Here is a 14,871-nt window from a genome sequence, read left to right as displayed (position 1 = left end):
AGGTCACAGCCAAAGAAAGTGGTATGGCCCAAAAGCGTTTTCACAGCCCAGCGACCCAGGGGAGTTGAGTGCAGGCCTGACACCCCCTGCACCTAAACCACACGTGTCAGCCTCTGGACAGGGAGTGAACCAGACCCATCCACACCTGGATTTAGCCCAAGGGGGTCCCCAGTCTGACTTCTGGCTTCCAGGATGGAGACACTGTGTGTGGTTAAAGGCCACTGAATCTGTGAGATTGTCTCCATGGTGACAGGGAAGGCACACACAAACTGGGTCAATGGCTCAGAGTGACCCATGCAGGGTCCTCGCTGGGGGTTCCTGGAAGCTCTGGGAGGGAGGGGGTGGGGGCAGAGCAGCACTAAGAGGTCCACACGGAGGCTGGCAGAGGTCACGATGTCTATTTATTCCCCACACGTTATCTTGTCACCATGGTAGCACTCATATGAGTTAGCATGCCTCACGGGATGTGTGTGGGGCTGTCTCTCTACGAGTTACCTACACACACAGTACTGGTACAGGGTCGCCTCCCACACGACCCGACACCACCAGGGAGCCTCCAGCAATCCTGTCGCCAACACTGTGGCCGGAGCCACGGTGCCAGGGACCCTCTCCACCCTGCCCTGGGCTGCAGGGACATCCACGGTGGCTGCCCAGTGATCTCAGGCCTAGGCAGGTGGCCATCAGGGACCCCGGTAGCCCCAACCCCCAAGCAGGAGGAGAGCCCACTGAGGATGCAGGCAAGCCAGGCCAGCAGGACCACTTGTAGACAGAGGGCAGTGGCTGGGATACACAGCCAGGCTGGGACAGGCTCAGGAGCCAGCTCAAAGGTCATGAGAGGGCCCCTCGCAGTCTGTTGGTTGTAAGTACCGGGAAAAGCATGGCAATCAGACCCAAGTCCATCTGAGCGCTGGACTGGAATTCAAGTCCCAGAAATGGGTCGTGTGCACCCAAAACATCTGCTTCGGCCCCTGCTAGGTGCAGAAACTGCCTCTGGGGCACTTGCAACTGGAGTTCCTCGTGCGAGAAACCGGGTCTGCTGGGCCGGGCTGGCTGGCAGTGAGCTCATCCGAGCAGGGGTGGCCAGGGAGGCCAAGGTCAACTCAGAAAGCAGCTTCTCGGGGGCTGGGAGGCCCTGCAGACAGACTGGGGGGGCAGGCGGGGGCTAAAGAAGGGGCTTCGGGGCCACGGCACCCCACGGACCACTTCTCGGAGAGCGGTGAGAAGACCATCCCCACCTCAGAATGTTCTAGAAAATACTTTAGTGACCGGGTCTTCAGGGCAGGGGACCAGGAGGGAGACGGGTGCTGGTCTGCACTCACAGCTTGCTGGCTCTGTTTCGAGAAGGGTCTGGGGGCCGTGAGAGAGTACAAAAAGGGAGGGGGGGGAGGAGGCGAAAGTAAACATCATAAAAATCCGGCTTAACATGCAGGTCCAAGTTCTTTTTCTCTTGTGGGCGATCCAATGGGAAGAGACGGAAAACGCTGAGAAGGCTTCCTGTCGGCCGGGAAGGACCCGATGGCGCTGGGCAGGCTGGAGGGAGAAACACCTGAGTGGGCCCACCCGGCAAGAGACCTGAGGGTCCAAGGTGCCCCCCAGCCCCGGGGACTCACGGGGAGGTCACTCCTGCTGGTCGTCGTTGCTGGCACTGGGAGTCCGACTCCGGATCTGACTGCGGAGCTGCTCTATCAACTCTGGGTTCTGTTGCTGCATCTGCTGAGCGAACTGCTGGCCCCTGCAGGTGGGGGCAGGGGAGGCATGCCTGGGCTCAGCCAGGTCCAGGGCCCCCACCCAGCCGCCTCTCCCCATCTGACATGCCCCTGGAGGGCAGGGGGACCACTCCCTGGAGGGCGAGGCCCCATAGAGCACCTGGGGACCCTGGACCCTGTCCCACCCAGGAGCCCCGCCTGGCAGGTCCACTCACGCCTGGATGAGACTGGCCAGGTCATTCTGTGAGGGGCTGGTGCCAGGAGTCCCCACGGGGTTGTGGCCACCCGAAATCATGCCAGACATGCTGCAAAGAGAGTCCTGGACTTAAAGACAGCTCAGCCCCTTTTTCCCCCTGCAGCCCTGCTCAGCCCTTCCCTGCTACTGGCAAGAGACGTCCCCTGGGACCCAACTCCCCCTGAGCCCACCCTTCTGACTGTAACCTGTCAATTTCACCAACTTTCCCAGGAACATCCATTTTTGGCTTAAAAACAGTGATTCTCAGTGGGGCAGTGCTATCCCCCAGGGACACCGGGCCATGCCAGTGACACAAAAGACTATAGAGTGTCTGAGTCCACTGATGTGAAACACCGTCAGGCCGATCCACAGATGGGTGACTGGTGGTCAGGAGCTGGGAGACAATGCTCGTGGGGGTGGGGCTTCATTTTGGGGTGATGGCCGTTCTGGATTAGACTGTAGTGACCAACTACAGGACGTTATAAGTGTACTTAATGCCATGGAACTATAGATCTTAAAATGGCTAAAACAGGAAACTGTATGCTCATCATTACCACAGTGATTTTTAACCACAAGGTCCAAAGAAGAGAGAACTTCCCTAGTGGTCCAGTAATTAAGAATTTGCCTTGCAATCCAGGAGATTCAGGTTCAATCCCTGCTGGGGAACTAAGATCCCACATGCCATGGAGCAACTAAGCTCACACACTGCAACTACTGAGCTCACATGTAACAACTAAGAGAGTCCACACACTGTGATGAAGATCTTGCGTGCCGCAACTAAGACCACAGCCAAAGAAATATTTCAAAAAGACCCAAAGGAGAACAATGGTCACTTACAGCTGCTGAACCTGGGGATTGTTCATCAGGTTTGATGCCTGAAGAAGAGAACAGACCTGTCAGATGGGGCAGGCTCCCCTGCCACTGACAAGGTTCCCCTGTGAGCACCATGGGCCTCCAGTCCAGCACCCAGGGCGTCCGCCTGCCTCTTCCCCAGGCCTCACCATCCCTAATGCGCTGCAACCCTCCCCCGCTTCCCTACTTTCATCCTGTCTGGACTCTCATCTCAGGAGATTCCAGGCACCTCGTCACCACCCCATACGGGGGACGCCCCAGAAGAGTTGGTCCCAGTTCTCTGTGGATAAATGATGATACATGGGAATCTCCCCTGCACTGATCCCCTCCCCCACCAAGATGGGACTATCTCCTCTGGGCTGATTTTAAGACAAACATGAGCAGAGGTCAGGGGGGTGACTTCCAGGTTGTGGCTCTTTCCAAAAAGGGCAAGACAGCGCTACCACCTCGCCGTGGCCTGTCCACTGCCCTTTGTGGCTATCTCAGGTCACAGTTGTGCGAGCACCAGGCATGGCTAGGTACTAATAGCACTGCACAAAGCCTCAGGGGGCTGTGATCATTGACCCCGATGGATGAGGCCAAAGGAGTGGCTGCTGCCAGCTTCTTTCCCTGGCTGGGTGTCTTCTTGCCTTGTGGCCACCTGTCCCTGGATGAAAGCGGAGGCCCAGCTACGACATGGGAGGCCGGACGCTTCTCACTGGGGCGGGGACACTTCTCTGGCAGCTGGGGCTCCTTTTCCTGATAGTCTGAGACCCTGAGGCCCCTGGAGCCAGCAGTGAGCCCTGAGTACCATCAAGACTACCTGGAACTGGACAAGCATGTGGACATGCCAGGTGCCTGCTCCCAGGGGATGCCCCATGCAGAACACGTGCCTCTGCACGGAAGGTGGCCTTTCTCTGGGGCCCCCACACCCTGCCAAGTCTCATCTGCACCTCTGTAGTCACCGTGTCCACACCGAGAAGGGGCTTAGCAGGAGGTGCAGGGCTGGGAGAGGTGGGCTCAGTCTGCCCCCTGTGCTTGACATTGAGGAGTCTGACAGGGGGTGCTGCAGGTATGCCCATCCCGGGACGTCTGTGGCTGTTCTGACCGTAGGCAGGGGCAGAGGGAGCAGGCGAGGCTGTTACCATGCTCATGAAGCTCGGGTTGTTCAGCAGGCCTGCGATGTCAAAGCTGCCAACACCTCCCGTCTGTGGATGAGAAAAGCCCTGGTCAGTGGTGCTGGGACACAGGACCTCAATAGCTAGTCCCCAGGAAGTGAGGGGTGAGGTTCCCCATGGGGGGGGTCTGCTGGAATCCTGGGCATCCCTGCAGCTCAGGCAGCCCAGGCCTGCAGCCAGAGGGAGCTCTGTAGACGGAAATACCATGTGTGGGTCACCCAGGAGGAGCTCAGCATGTTAACCTCAGCTTCTATTTTGTGACGCTGACTGTGAAGGGACAGTGCCCCCCGGGGGTAGCAAGTCCTTAGAGACAGTAACCAACTTGCCCACGACTGCACCTTTCACTTGCACACCCCCCAGCTCAAGGCTACATGACCCCTCCTTCACAGGGGCCCCGCACATGGAGCCACGGTCCCCACCCTGGTCACCTCGGATCATTCACACTAGCTACCCTGAGCCTGCTGGCCCTGAGGGCTGACTCCTCCCCAGGGAACCACTGACAGGCTCTGGTCCCCACCCCCGAGGGATGGCTTCCCTGGGTGACACACCCCCTTCTGTTTCTGGGATCAGCCTCTTCTCTGAGGACAGGACCCAGCTGAACAGAGGTCCAGCCCCCAGCACCAGAGGGTCTCCACACCCAGGTCAGGCCTCGCCCTCCAGCCCAGCTGCCCCGCCTCCAACCGCTATCCCAGGGGACTCACAGGACTGGGTGCCTCTCTCAGCCGCAGCTCAGCCACTTTGAGGTTGGACTTGTAGGTCTCATTGTCGGGATCCAGCTCCAGGGCCTTTCTGTAGTAGGCCACGGCCTCCGTGTGCTTGTTCAGGCTGGACAGCGCCAGGCTGCAGATGGAGGGACAGAGGGTATGGGGGAGGGCCTGGGAGGCAGCCCCAGTTCTCGTGGTGGTAGGGGGTCAGAACCCTACCTCCCTGCTTGGCAGAGCTGGTCTCAGGTGCATCCCTGGACTACCCGGAGTTCATGCCGAGGAGGAGCCTCAGGATGGGCTGCAGGCCAGGACACCAGCCAGCCACCCCCAACATCCACAAACGGAAGTGCTAGAGACGGTTATAAAACTCACCTCCACTGATGACCCCCTGAGTGCCAGGTGGGGTGCACCCCAAACCCCATGGGGAGAGATGCTCCGCCTCGGACCCTCCCCAGCCTCGCCCTCCATGTCTCTGCATCTGCTGTCTGTCTGTGTTCTTCACAAAAAGCTGATTAAACTAAATGACATAGGAATTCCCTGATAGTCCGGTGGCTGAGATGCTGAGCTCTCAATGCAGGGGGCCTGGGTTTGATTCCTGGTCCACGAACTAGATCCCACATGCCCCAACTGAGAATTCACAACTAAAAGATCCCATGTGCCACAACTAAGACCTGTCGCAGCCAAAGAAATATTAAAAAAAGAAAAAGCACTTAAATGACATGTTCTCCTGACTTCTGTGAGCCTCCTGGGGAATCGCTGAGCCCAGGGAGGGGTCATGAGAACTGTGACTTACAGCCGGGGGGTCAGAAGCTCAGGTGTCGGCCTGGACTTGAGATGGTGTAGGGCTTCGTCCCTAACACAAGTGCCCCCAGCAGATGGTGTCTGCGGGATGGACAGGCAGGCACACTCACCCCATCCTGCCATAGGCCTTGCTGTAGGACGGGTCTATGCAGATGGCCCGCTCACAGTCCTGCACTGCCCCTGCGTAGTTCCCCAGTTTGCTGTAGGCTGCAGCTCTGGGGAGGACAAGCAGAAAGGTCGGGGAGCCGGCTCCTCCTCGCAGCCCCTCGCCCAGTCTCCCTGGCTGCCCAGTGGGGCAGAGGCAGGGTTGCCCAGAGTGGGAGGCCCGGGCAGGCTGAGTGCCCATCCTTGGTACTTGCTCATGCTCACTCATGCCTGGCCACCCATCCGGCCAGGTGTGTCATTTAGGATGGCAGCTGAGCCATTGGCACCCCACCCTTGGGTGCGAACACTCTTCCCATTCTCTCCCATAGTCTGCCCAGGCCCCTGACAGCAACTCCCTCCTCCTCCATACTCCAGGTTGCACCTGTTACAGAAGTAGACGGCATTGGCAGGGTTCAGCTCGATGGCTTTCCCATAGAAGTGCACAGCGGCCTCAAAGTTTTCTACTTTCATCTGCTCATTTCCTGAAGAAAAAGGAAAGAAAACATACATCCTGGGGTCGGAGGCGGCGTTCTTGGCTCTCCCGGCTCCCCTGTGAAGGGATGGGGTTTTAGGGCCCAGGATATGACACTCAGACAGAGGTTAGGGTGGTGGCAACTGTGGTGGCCCTGGCTGTGCCATTTGGGAAGCTAAGCCTCGGATGCCATCACTCTTGCTCATTCCTTCAGAAACAGCCCAGTTTTAATGAGATGGAATTCACATACCATAAATCGCATCCTTTAAAAGTATGGAATTCCAGTTTTTAGTATGTGCAGAGTGGCCCAACCATCACCACTAACTCCAGAACGTTCCACCAGCTGAAATAAGCACCAATAGCCGTCACCACTCCCCAGTCCCTGACAACCAGGAACCCACTCTCTATGTTGGTGGACTGGCCTGTTCTGGATGTCTCCCATCAGTGGAATCACACCCCTCTGTGTCCTCCCATGTCTGCTTCTCTCACTGAGCATCGTGTTCTCAGGGTCTGTCCACATGGTAGGAAGTGTCAGGGCTTCACCGCTTTCTGGGACTAAGTGACATTTCCGAGTGTGGAGAGACCACATGTGTGTATCCACTCATCAGCTGTTGGGCATCTGGCTGGTTTCCACCATGAGCACAAGTGCACAAGCACCTTTGTGGATGTGTCTGCACATCTTCTGGGCACAACCCTGGGTGAACCTACTGGGTTATGTGGTCACTCTAACCACTTGGGAAGCTCCATAGTGGCCTTGCCATTTACATCTCTCCCGTTGAGGGTCTGACCTCTCTATGTCTCCACATCCATGTAGGAGCCCCTGGCCCCGACTCCAAGGCTGGCTCGCCATCCACTCCAAGGGACCGACTGGCTTCTACTTCCTGCAGCACCTGAAGGCCAGGTTGCGGGGCGCTCCTCACCTTCAGTTTTGAGGCGTTCTGCCTCGGCCGAGTCTTCCTCCGAAGGCGGGGTTTCCTGGGGGCTCCTCAGATCTGGTGGCAGCTCCTGTCCCAAGAGTGAAACTGAGTTGCTGGAGAGACAGTAGGAGACCACCGTCCCCCTGCCCCACCCAGCTCAGCACCCTTCATGCCCCTCCCCAAACTCAGCACCCTTCATGCCTCTGGAGGTGACTCAGACCCTTGTTCTGCAACCAACCCACAGCCCTGTGGGACTTGAAGGCTCACCTTGCCCGCGGCAGCTGCTTCAAATATTTCCGGAAGAGTCTGGGGGAGCGCGAGGTCGCTGTCCTCCACTGTCACCCCGAAAGCGGTCTCCAGGCACTGGATGGCAACTGCCAGGGGAACGGAGGTGCGCTCTGCTGACCCCAGCCCCGAGCCTGCGATCCTGGCAGGCAGGATTCGAGCTTCCCTTCTCGGGCCAGCTCGCCAAGGCCTCGGAACGCATCGGTTCTGGTTCTGATTCCTTGGGAAGCAGAGGACGGACCTACCCCTCGAGCCCTGAGGCTGGGAGGAGAGGGGACGGTGCTATCGCTGCCTAGCAGGGAGCAGATGGTGACCTCAGGGCTGTCTGTGGGGTCACAACGCTGGGACCGCCTGGGTGGTCTGACTGCCGGGTCTGGCCTGGGTTCACCAGCCTCATTCCCATCTTTGGTGGGTAGGGACACACATTCAATGGGAGGATGCAGAACCCTAGGGGGCTGCACCTCACTGTAAGAGGAAGTTGACAGAAAACCAGCAGGAGGCCCAGTGTCCCTTCCTGTGAAAGAGGACGGGGACCAGCCCATCACACTTGCCCCACAAAGGTCCTGGGCACTGATGGGGGAAGGGAGGAGGAGGATGGGGGAAAGCAGTTGGCAGCAGGGGGCAGGGGACCCAAGCTCCAAGGAGGGAGGGAGAGCAGTGACCCCCCCACATACCTTCCAGGCTTTCCTGGGCATCGGATGAGAGCCCCCCGTGCCGGAGCTGGTCGTGCAGGAAGCGGATGATGGAATAGGCCAGACGCTTCTTGTTGTCCATTGTGAGGTGGGAGGAAACACACCTGGGGGCTTCAGGACCTGCGGACACAGAAGGAGACAGGCCTGGGGGCTTCAGGATCTGCAGACATGGTCCAGGGCATGAGGACAGGGTGGCAGGGACAGCCAGGCCTTCCCTCCTATGCCCCCAACATCCACCATCATGCACCTCCTGCTCCAGACCATCCAGGCACCCTCCACACACATCCCACCCTGCAGGAGCCACTTTAACTCACTGGCTAGTTACATCTGCTCAACCAGAGAGACAGGAAAGTTAATTCTCCCCATTTCACATAGGGGACACTGAGGCCACCCAGAGCCCCTTGCAGTCCCGCCTGATTCCTGCCCCAGGGTGACATGACCCCGGGTCCAGTGGTCGTGACTCCTCACCAGCTGGATGGGGTACACAGGGCTCCTCAGGGACACAGAGGGTGGGCCACAGCCCTACCTGCTGCTTCTCTATGCTCAGGACAAGAAAACATTCTGACAGTTTCCGAGTCCCAAACATTGGGGGGACAAGCACTGTCCATGAGGGTCAGACAGGACTAGCAGGCGGACCTGAGCAGACCAAAGGCCCAGAGGGCACTGACTCCCTCCCTTCCAGGCCGCCCGAGGGCCTCCTCTGGGTTCCACCACACCCTGCTGTATTCCTAGGCTTTGTGTGACCCTTCCCAGGGCACACTGGTGACACCTGTGGTTGTCATGGCTGGGGAGGCAGGCCCCCACAGTGCCATGATGTGCCAGGTACTTCACATCCCTGCAGCTTCGCCCCCTGCAGGGGACCACCTCCCAGTCAGAGAATAAAAAGGCTCAGAAGGGGCAGCCCATGCTTGCCAGGGCTGCGCAGGACTGACCTGGCAGCTGGGATGTGCAGTGTGAAATATCTTGGTTCCCCTAACATGCTCCCATGGGGTGAACAGCCTGTGTGGCCTGGCAATTGAGGGGCGGCCTCCCAGCCGACTTATCGCTAACCCATCACTGGCCAGCGTCAGGTAAATCAAACTAGAGCAAGTCCTAAGCCGTAGGCTTTGCACACTGGCTGAGAGCAGGCAGGTGCTGTCCACCCTTGGCCCTCGGGTTCAAGACATGTGACCCTGGAGGCACTTAGAGCTCTGTTTCCAGTTTGCAGAAAACTACATCACTGACAGCTTAAAGAAAGGAGAGAAGCCAGACACGAAAGGCCACATGGTGTGTGATTCCACTGATGGGAAATGTCCAGAACAGGCAAATCCAGACACAGAGAATGGGTCCCTGGTTATCAGGGACTGGGGCTTCTTTCAGAATGTTCTGGAAGTAGAGGTGACAGTTGCACAGCACTGTGAATGTACTGAAGTCTACTCAATTTTATAGGATGTGAATATGTCAATTTCTAATAAGTGAACTTGAAGAAGCGGTGTTTTATGCAGCTGGACAGGGCATCTTGGCCACTGTCCCACTCCCCAAAGCTCTTTGGGGTGGGGGAAGTGGCATGACTTTCCTCCCCCATTTCTGGACACAATGAGCCTTTACCAAGCAGTGCCTTTGGATCAAGTGTATCCCTGGAACTGGGAGGTCTGAGGTCAAGACGGGCCAGGGTACAGAGGGCAGACAGCCAGCACAGCAGCCACAGGATCTTAGGAACAACACAGAGGGGCCATGGAGACCAACCCACACAACTCACTTGCTCATTGGACAGTAAAGCCCCCAACACTGAGTCATATTCCCCAGCTGAACCAGCAAGCTGCCACCTAGAATGTCAACTATGTTCTGGTTTTTCAGTTCAGTTGCTCAGCTGTGTCCTACTCTTTGTGACTCCATGGACTGCAGCACACCAGGCTTCGCTGTCTTCACCATCTTCACCACCTGGTTTTTACAGGTATTTGTTTTGCAAATAGCAGCTTCATTCACCACAGCCAAAAGGCGGACACAACCCAATGTCAGTGGATGGATGATGGATCAATAAATGTGGTCCATCCACATAGTGGAATATTACTCAGCCTTAAAAAGAAAGGAGGTTCTGACACCTGCTACAACCTGGACAGACCTTGAAGACATGATGCTCGGTAAGAGAAGCAGATGCAGAAGAACAAATACTGTTTTGCTCTACTCATAGGAGGTCCCTGGAGGAGTCAGATCCATAGACAGGAAGTAGCTGGTGGGGCCAGGGGCTAGGGGAATGGAGTCAGTGTTTAATGAGGTTGGAGGTTCAGTTCAGGAAGATCAAAGTTCTGGAGATAAGGGTGGGGATGGCTGCATGACAATGTGAATGTGCTTAATGCCATTGAGCTGTGTACTTTGAAATAGTTAGAATGGTGAATTTTACATTATGTGTAGTCTACTGTAATTAGAAAAAACTTGTTTTCAAAGCTCAAGGTGGTCTTCTTAGGATGCAGACCTCTGAGACCCCAGGACCCTAGTCCTTTCATATATTCTGCTCTCAATCAAGGGTCAAGGGCCACACCTGGCAGCCACCCATTTAGCTGAAAATGTCTTTTGCATTCACACGCTACAGAAGTGCCTCCGTAACATGCTTGGTTTTCCTCACTGCCCCCAAATCCCAAAGAATTTACCACCTGGCCTTCATGTTTACCAGCTCACCCCCCACCCCGCTGCTGACTTCTCACTGAACTGGATGGAAGGGTGTCAGAGTCTCCCAGAGAGGGGGTCACATGTCAACAGGTGACATGGTAAGGTCACAGGACTGGGCAGCTGGGGCTCCCCCATGTGTTTCAGGTAGCACTTTGGGGCATGGCCCCCCACCAGACCCATGGGAGGCAGCACTAAGTCACTGAGATTCATGCTGGGCTGGGGGGGTATGGTGAGGGGGTCTGCTTTCCCTCCCAGGGAATAAACGTGGCCTCTGTGACAACAGGCATTTACTTAAGAAAATAAAGAGGCAACCCGATGTCTATGTGACCAAGCTGTAAGGACGGACGGAGTTACTCTGAGGGGTTGCTGGGGTTCCAGGGAACTGAGAGACGAAATCTTATGTGTTCCCTGCACACTCTCAGTTCTTCGAGCCCCACCCCCCAACATACCCCAGGACCTTCACATGTGCTACTAACAGCCCTCTCACCCGACAAATGCCTCCCTTGAGGCCACTGCTGCCTAGTTTCCCGCTTCCAGGGCTTCTTCTTGTCTATGACAGGACCTTCTCCCAAGGGTCGGCCCCCAATCTGATGCACTGAACGCCAAGACCAGGGCCCTGGAGCCCACCCAGGGATGATGCTAGGCCCTACAGTCTTAATTCCTCAGGCCCAGCAGTCTCCATCTGAGGCCAGCTCCACGTCACCCCCTGCCCCAGGGCTGGGATGCTCCGAGTCCCATTTGAAGGGGGTCCGGTGGATGTCCTCACACTCTCCTATAAAACAGGGTAATGGAGGCTGCTGGGAGATTCCAGCACCTCAGGCAGGTGTCTCCCCCAGGCTCTAGCGTCATGGGGAGCTGGGGAGAATGTGCACTGAAGGGTGTTTAACAGCACCCTCTGCATCCATCTTCTGGGAGAGGGGGTGGGGTGGGACAAGACTGGGTTCCATCACCATGTGACCTCTGAGGTCCTGGGACGCTGATCATATTTAAATACACTCCTGAGTGGAACGGCGGGGAGGTGACCCACCGTGGGGAGGTGATACTGGGCCCCTCCTGTTCACACTGTCTGACCATCAGGAATTTAGCCTGGTGTCCAGTGTGAGCAGGGATCAGACTCAATATTTTTCCCAAATGTGAATGCAGCCCCCCCCCCCCCCCCGGGCACAGCTGACAAGGGGTCAAGTCACTGTGCAGGGGGCGTCCTGGGAGCTGTGAGGGATGGGGCAGCATCCCTCTTCCTCACATCCTCGATCCTGGGAAAATCCCTCCACCCTGCTCAGGGTGGTGCCAATCACAAAAGTCTCTAGACGTCACCAAACCCCCAGCTGAAAGTTAACTAATACACACCAAATGGGAAAAATAAAGGGCAGATTTTCTGGACAAATGACTCAGCTGCGAACTTTCGGCAAATCCTGCATTCACCGAGTATTCTGGGTTACACGAGGCTTCCCAGGTGGCTCAAATGGTAAAGAACACACTTGCCAATGCAGGAGACAGAAGAGATGCAGGTTTAATCCCTGGGTCAGGAAGATCCCCTGGAGGAGGGCACAGCAATCCATGCCAGTATTCCTGCCTGGAGAATCCCATGGACAGAGAAGCCTGGAGAGCTACAGTCCACAGGGTTGCAAATAAGAGACTGCAGGTCTGCAGTGGGACTGGCACCTGTTGGACACAGGCAGTCCATGCGAGTGGCCATTCTCCCCCCTCTGGGTGGCCCGCATCACCTTCCTGCTCCCAGCAAAGTGGGCCCAGAAACGATGGCACATGCTCTTCCTCAGCTGCTACTGGGCACCGGGGGCTCGGGAACAATCCCGACTTGTCAGGCTTTGGCTGTGGGACAGAATCCTCAGCAGGACTGCTCTCTCTCACAAGAACAGCAAGGGCTTTGTGAGGCCCAGAAGGCTCCAGGGGCACTGGCTACAGGCATGGGGTGTAGGCAGGAGACTGGTCAGGAATGGACAATGGCCCTGAGGTGTGGCTGAGGCCAGGGACCCAGCGCCAGTTCCTCCCAGTGCCTTCAGAAGCCCTGCTAGCTCTCCATCCACCCTTCCATTTTCCCACTAAAACACCCCAGCCTCAGGAATTCCCTGGGTGTCCAGTGGTTAAGAATCTACCTGCCAATGCAGGGAACATGGGTTCGATCCCTGGCCTGGGAAGATCCCACATGTGGCTGAGCAGCTAAGCCCAAGCACCACAACAACTGCGCCCTTGAACTGCAACTACTGTAGCCCAGGTGCCCTAGAGCCCGTGCTCTGCAACAAGGGAAGCCATCGCAATGAGAAGCCCACACACCACAACTAGAGAGAACCCCTGCTATCTGCAACTAGAGAAAGCCCAGGCATAGCAACAAAGACTCAGTGCAGCCAAAAATAAACAACAATAACAAAAATTTATAAAAAAGACTATAGCTCTTATTCCAGGGCAGCGCTTAACCTGATTTAGGGCCACTCACCCTTCCAGGAAGACTTAATTATAAAGCCCTGAATGAAGTCCTTGGAGTGCCCAGCACTTACAGGCCTGAGCTGTATGCTGTACCCACAGTGGCTTATTTCAGGGGTCAGTAAACATCTTCTGAAAAGAAGGGCCAGGGTGAGGACGTTCAGCTTCCCAGGCCCCAGGAAACATGTGTGTGATCCAGTGGGCTCTATCCCATAAAACCTCATTCATAAAAATAGGCTGCAGGGACTTCCCTGTGGTCCAGTGGCTAAGCTTCCACGTTCCCAATACAGGGGGTCCTGGTTCGATCCCTGGTCAGGGAACTAGATCCCTCCCCCTACACACCCCCAAAAAAAGAGGCTGCAGTGGGATTTGGCCTCCTGGTCACCGTTTGTTTAATCGAACTCCCATTGTGCAGCATGAAAAACAGGCCCAGAGGGATGGGAGTAACCCCCAAGCTCATCCAGGGAAGACACACATCAGCAGTTTTGAACCTGCACAACCTGATTCCAGAGCCTAAACTCCAAAATACCTCTTCCTCACCCCACAAAAGTGGACACCCACACCAAACCTTGCACGTGATTTCTTGGGGGTTCACACCCTTCACCCCCTCTGGAGACCATGGGTGAAGAACCACCAGTCTGAGGTAGGACGTACTTTAGCACTGTGGACATTGAGGGCCAGACTGTTCTCCGTGGGGCCATCCTGGGCACTGTGGGATGTGGAGCAGCATCCCTGGTCACCACCCCCTTGATACCAGGAGCGCCCCTGGTTGTGACAGCCATAGATATCCCCAGACATGAGAGGACAGAATGCCTGGCCAAGGGAGAAGAAAAGCAGACAAAACAAATAACCAGAGAGAGAAACAAAAGAAAATGGGAAACGTTGCTGGGAGGAGATGCGGAGTGCTCACGCATTTCCTGGCGTCTGATAACAAAACCAGCTGTCCTCTAGGAAGCTCTAGACAAGCAGCAAGAACCTAATGAAATAGGGTTCCACGTGTACTTAACCTCACAATGACCGTTAAGAGACATATACTTCTACAGCCCCTATTCGTGGCAGGAAAGGGTCGTGGAGGGGGCAAGCGACTTGCCCAAACTCACACAGCCAGCGAGAGGTGGACGAGCCGGTCCTCAGCGCCAGATTTCGCGCCCGTCTCCGGCACAACAGGCAGAGGTCATCCTCGTGAAATCGGACTAACCACTGCTGATCCCTTGGAGCTGTCACTTCGCGCTGGGGGCCCTGCGGCTTTAGTCCTCTCGGGAAGTCCCCCTACTCCAGGCAGGGACTGTGACGACGCCCGTTATACGGAGGGGGAAACGGGCTCCGAAAAGCCAAGAGGCTGGTCAAGGTCACCCAGGTGGGCAGTGGAGGCGCCGGGACAGGAAGCCCCGACTTGAACCCCAAGGACCGGGGCCCCGATTCAAAAAGACCGTGTTTCCGGGACACAGCGGACACCCAGCGAGTGCTCACTGCATGGGGGCGCTATGCTTCCCGCTATCCACCCCCGGGCCTCCTAATCCGCATTTCATAGGCCTGGAGTCCGGGGGAAGGAAACCTCGGCAGCCGAGGGCCTGCCCGACGCGGTCTGGCCTCAGTTTCCCCTCCGCGCCGCCCACTCACAGCACTCCGCAAATCATGGCGACCCCGGCCCCGGACCGACGTCTTCCTACTGGCACAGGAGCCCCAGGAGCCCCAGACGCCCGGAACTACGGACCTCAAGCCCATTCGGACCACCGCCGAGCCCCCGCACTCACCTCTCAGGCAGCCGAACCCGGGACCCACCGACGGCTGCGCCTGCGCACCACGGCGCCGCCCGGTCCC

The 14,871-nt window shown here is 56.9% G+C and overlaps 1 protein-coding gene across 3 annotated transcripts; it reads right to left on the bottom strand.

Annotated features, from left to right (window-relative positions):
* Positions 1-379: 379 nt before the first annotated feature.
* On the bottom strand, positions 380-14,871 carry SGTA (small glutamine rich tetratricopeptide repeat co-chaperone alpha). 3 transcript variants are annotated; one of them, XM_081499926.1, is made up of 12 exons: positions 14,151-14,871; positions 7,948-8,085; positions 7,256-7,362; positions 6,992-7,076; positions 5,982-6,081; positions 5,566-5,670; positions 4,652-4,790; positions 3,918-3,980; positions 2,779-2,816; positions 1,922-2,011; positions 1,611-1,732; positions 380-1,530 (listed from the first exon to the last, which is right to left on the bottom strand). In XM_081499926.1, exons 2-11 carry the CDS (start codon positions 8,045-8,047, stop codon positions 1,618-1,620), a joined length of 942 nt encoding a protein of 313 aa, XP_081356052.1. In that variant the 5' UTR covers positions 8,048-8,085; positions 14,151-14,871; the 3' UTR covers positions 380-1,530; positions 1,611-1,617. The 3 variants fall into 3 exon arrangements, with proteins under 3 accessions (XP_081356052.1, XP_081356050.1, XP_081356051.1); XM_081499924.1 differs by having other exon boundaries at positions 3,726-3,980; positions 14,805-14,871; XM_081499925.1 differs by having other exon boundaries at positions 14,805-14,871.

The sequence above is a fragment of the Giraffa tippelskirchi genome, chromosome 6 (genome assembly GCF_054371585.1).
Source record: "Giraffa tippelskirchi isolate mGirTip1 chromosome 6, T2T-mGirTip1v1.2.pri, whole genome shotgun sequence".
Lineage (NCBI taxonomy): Eukaryota > Metazoa > Chordata > Mammalia > Artiodactyla > Giraffidae > Giraffa > Giraffa tippelskirchi.
This window is presented reverse-complemented; position numbering and strand designations above follow the sequence as displayed.

What these genes read in the sequence shown, in the direction of transcription:
- SGTA (XM_081499924.1), bottom strand. Translation starts at nt 8,047, where the DNA reads ATGGACAACAAGAAGCGTCTGGCCTATTCCATCATCCGCTTCCTGCAC. An exon ending in AAGCAGCTGCCGCGGGCAAG is followed by an intron (nt 7,077 to 7,255) that starts GTGAGCCTTCAA and finishes CTCTTGGGACAG; the next exon opens with GAGCTGCCACCAGATCTGAG. An exon ending in AATCCCCAGGTTCAGCAGCT is followed by an intron (nt 2,012 to 2,778) that starts GTAAGTGACCAT and finishes CTCTCTTTGCAG; the next exon opens with CATGTCTGGCATGATTTCGG.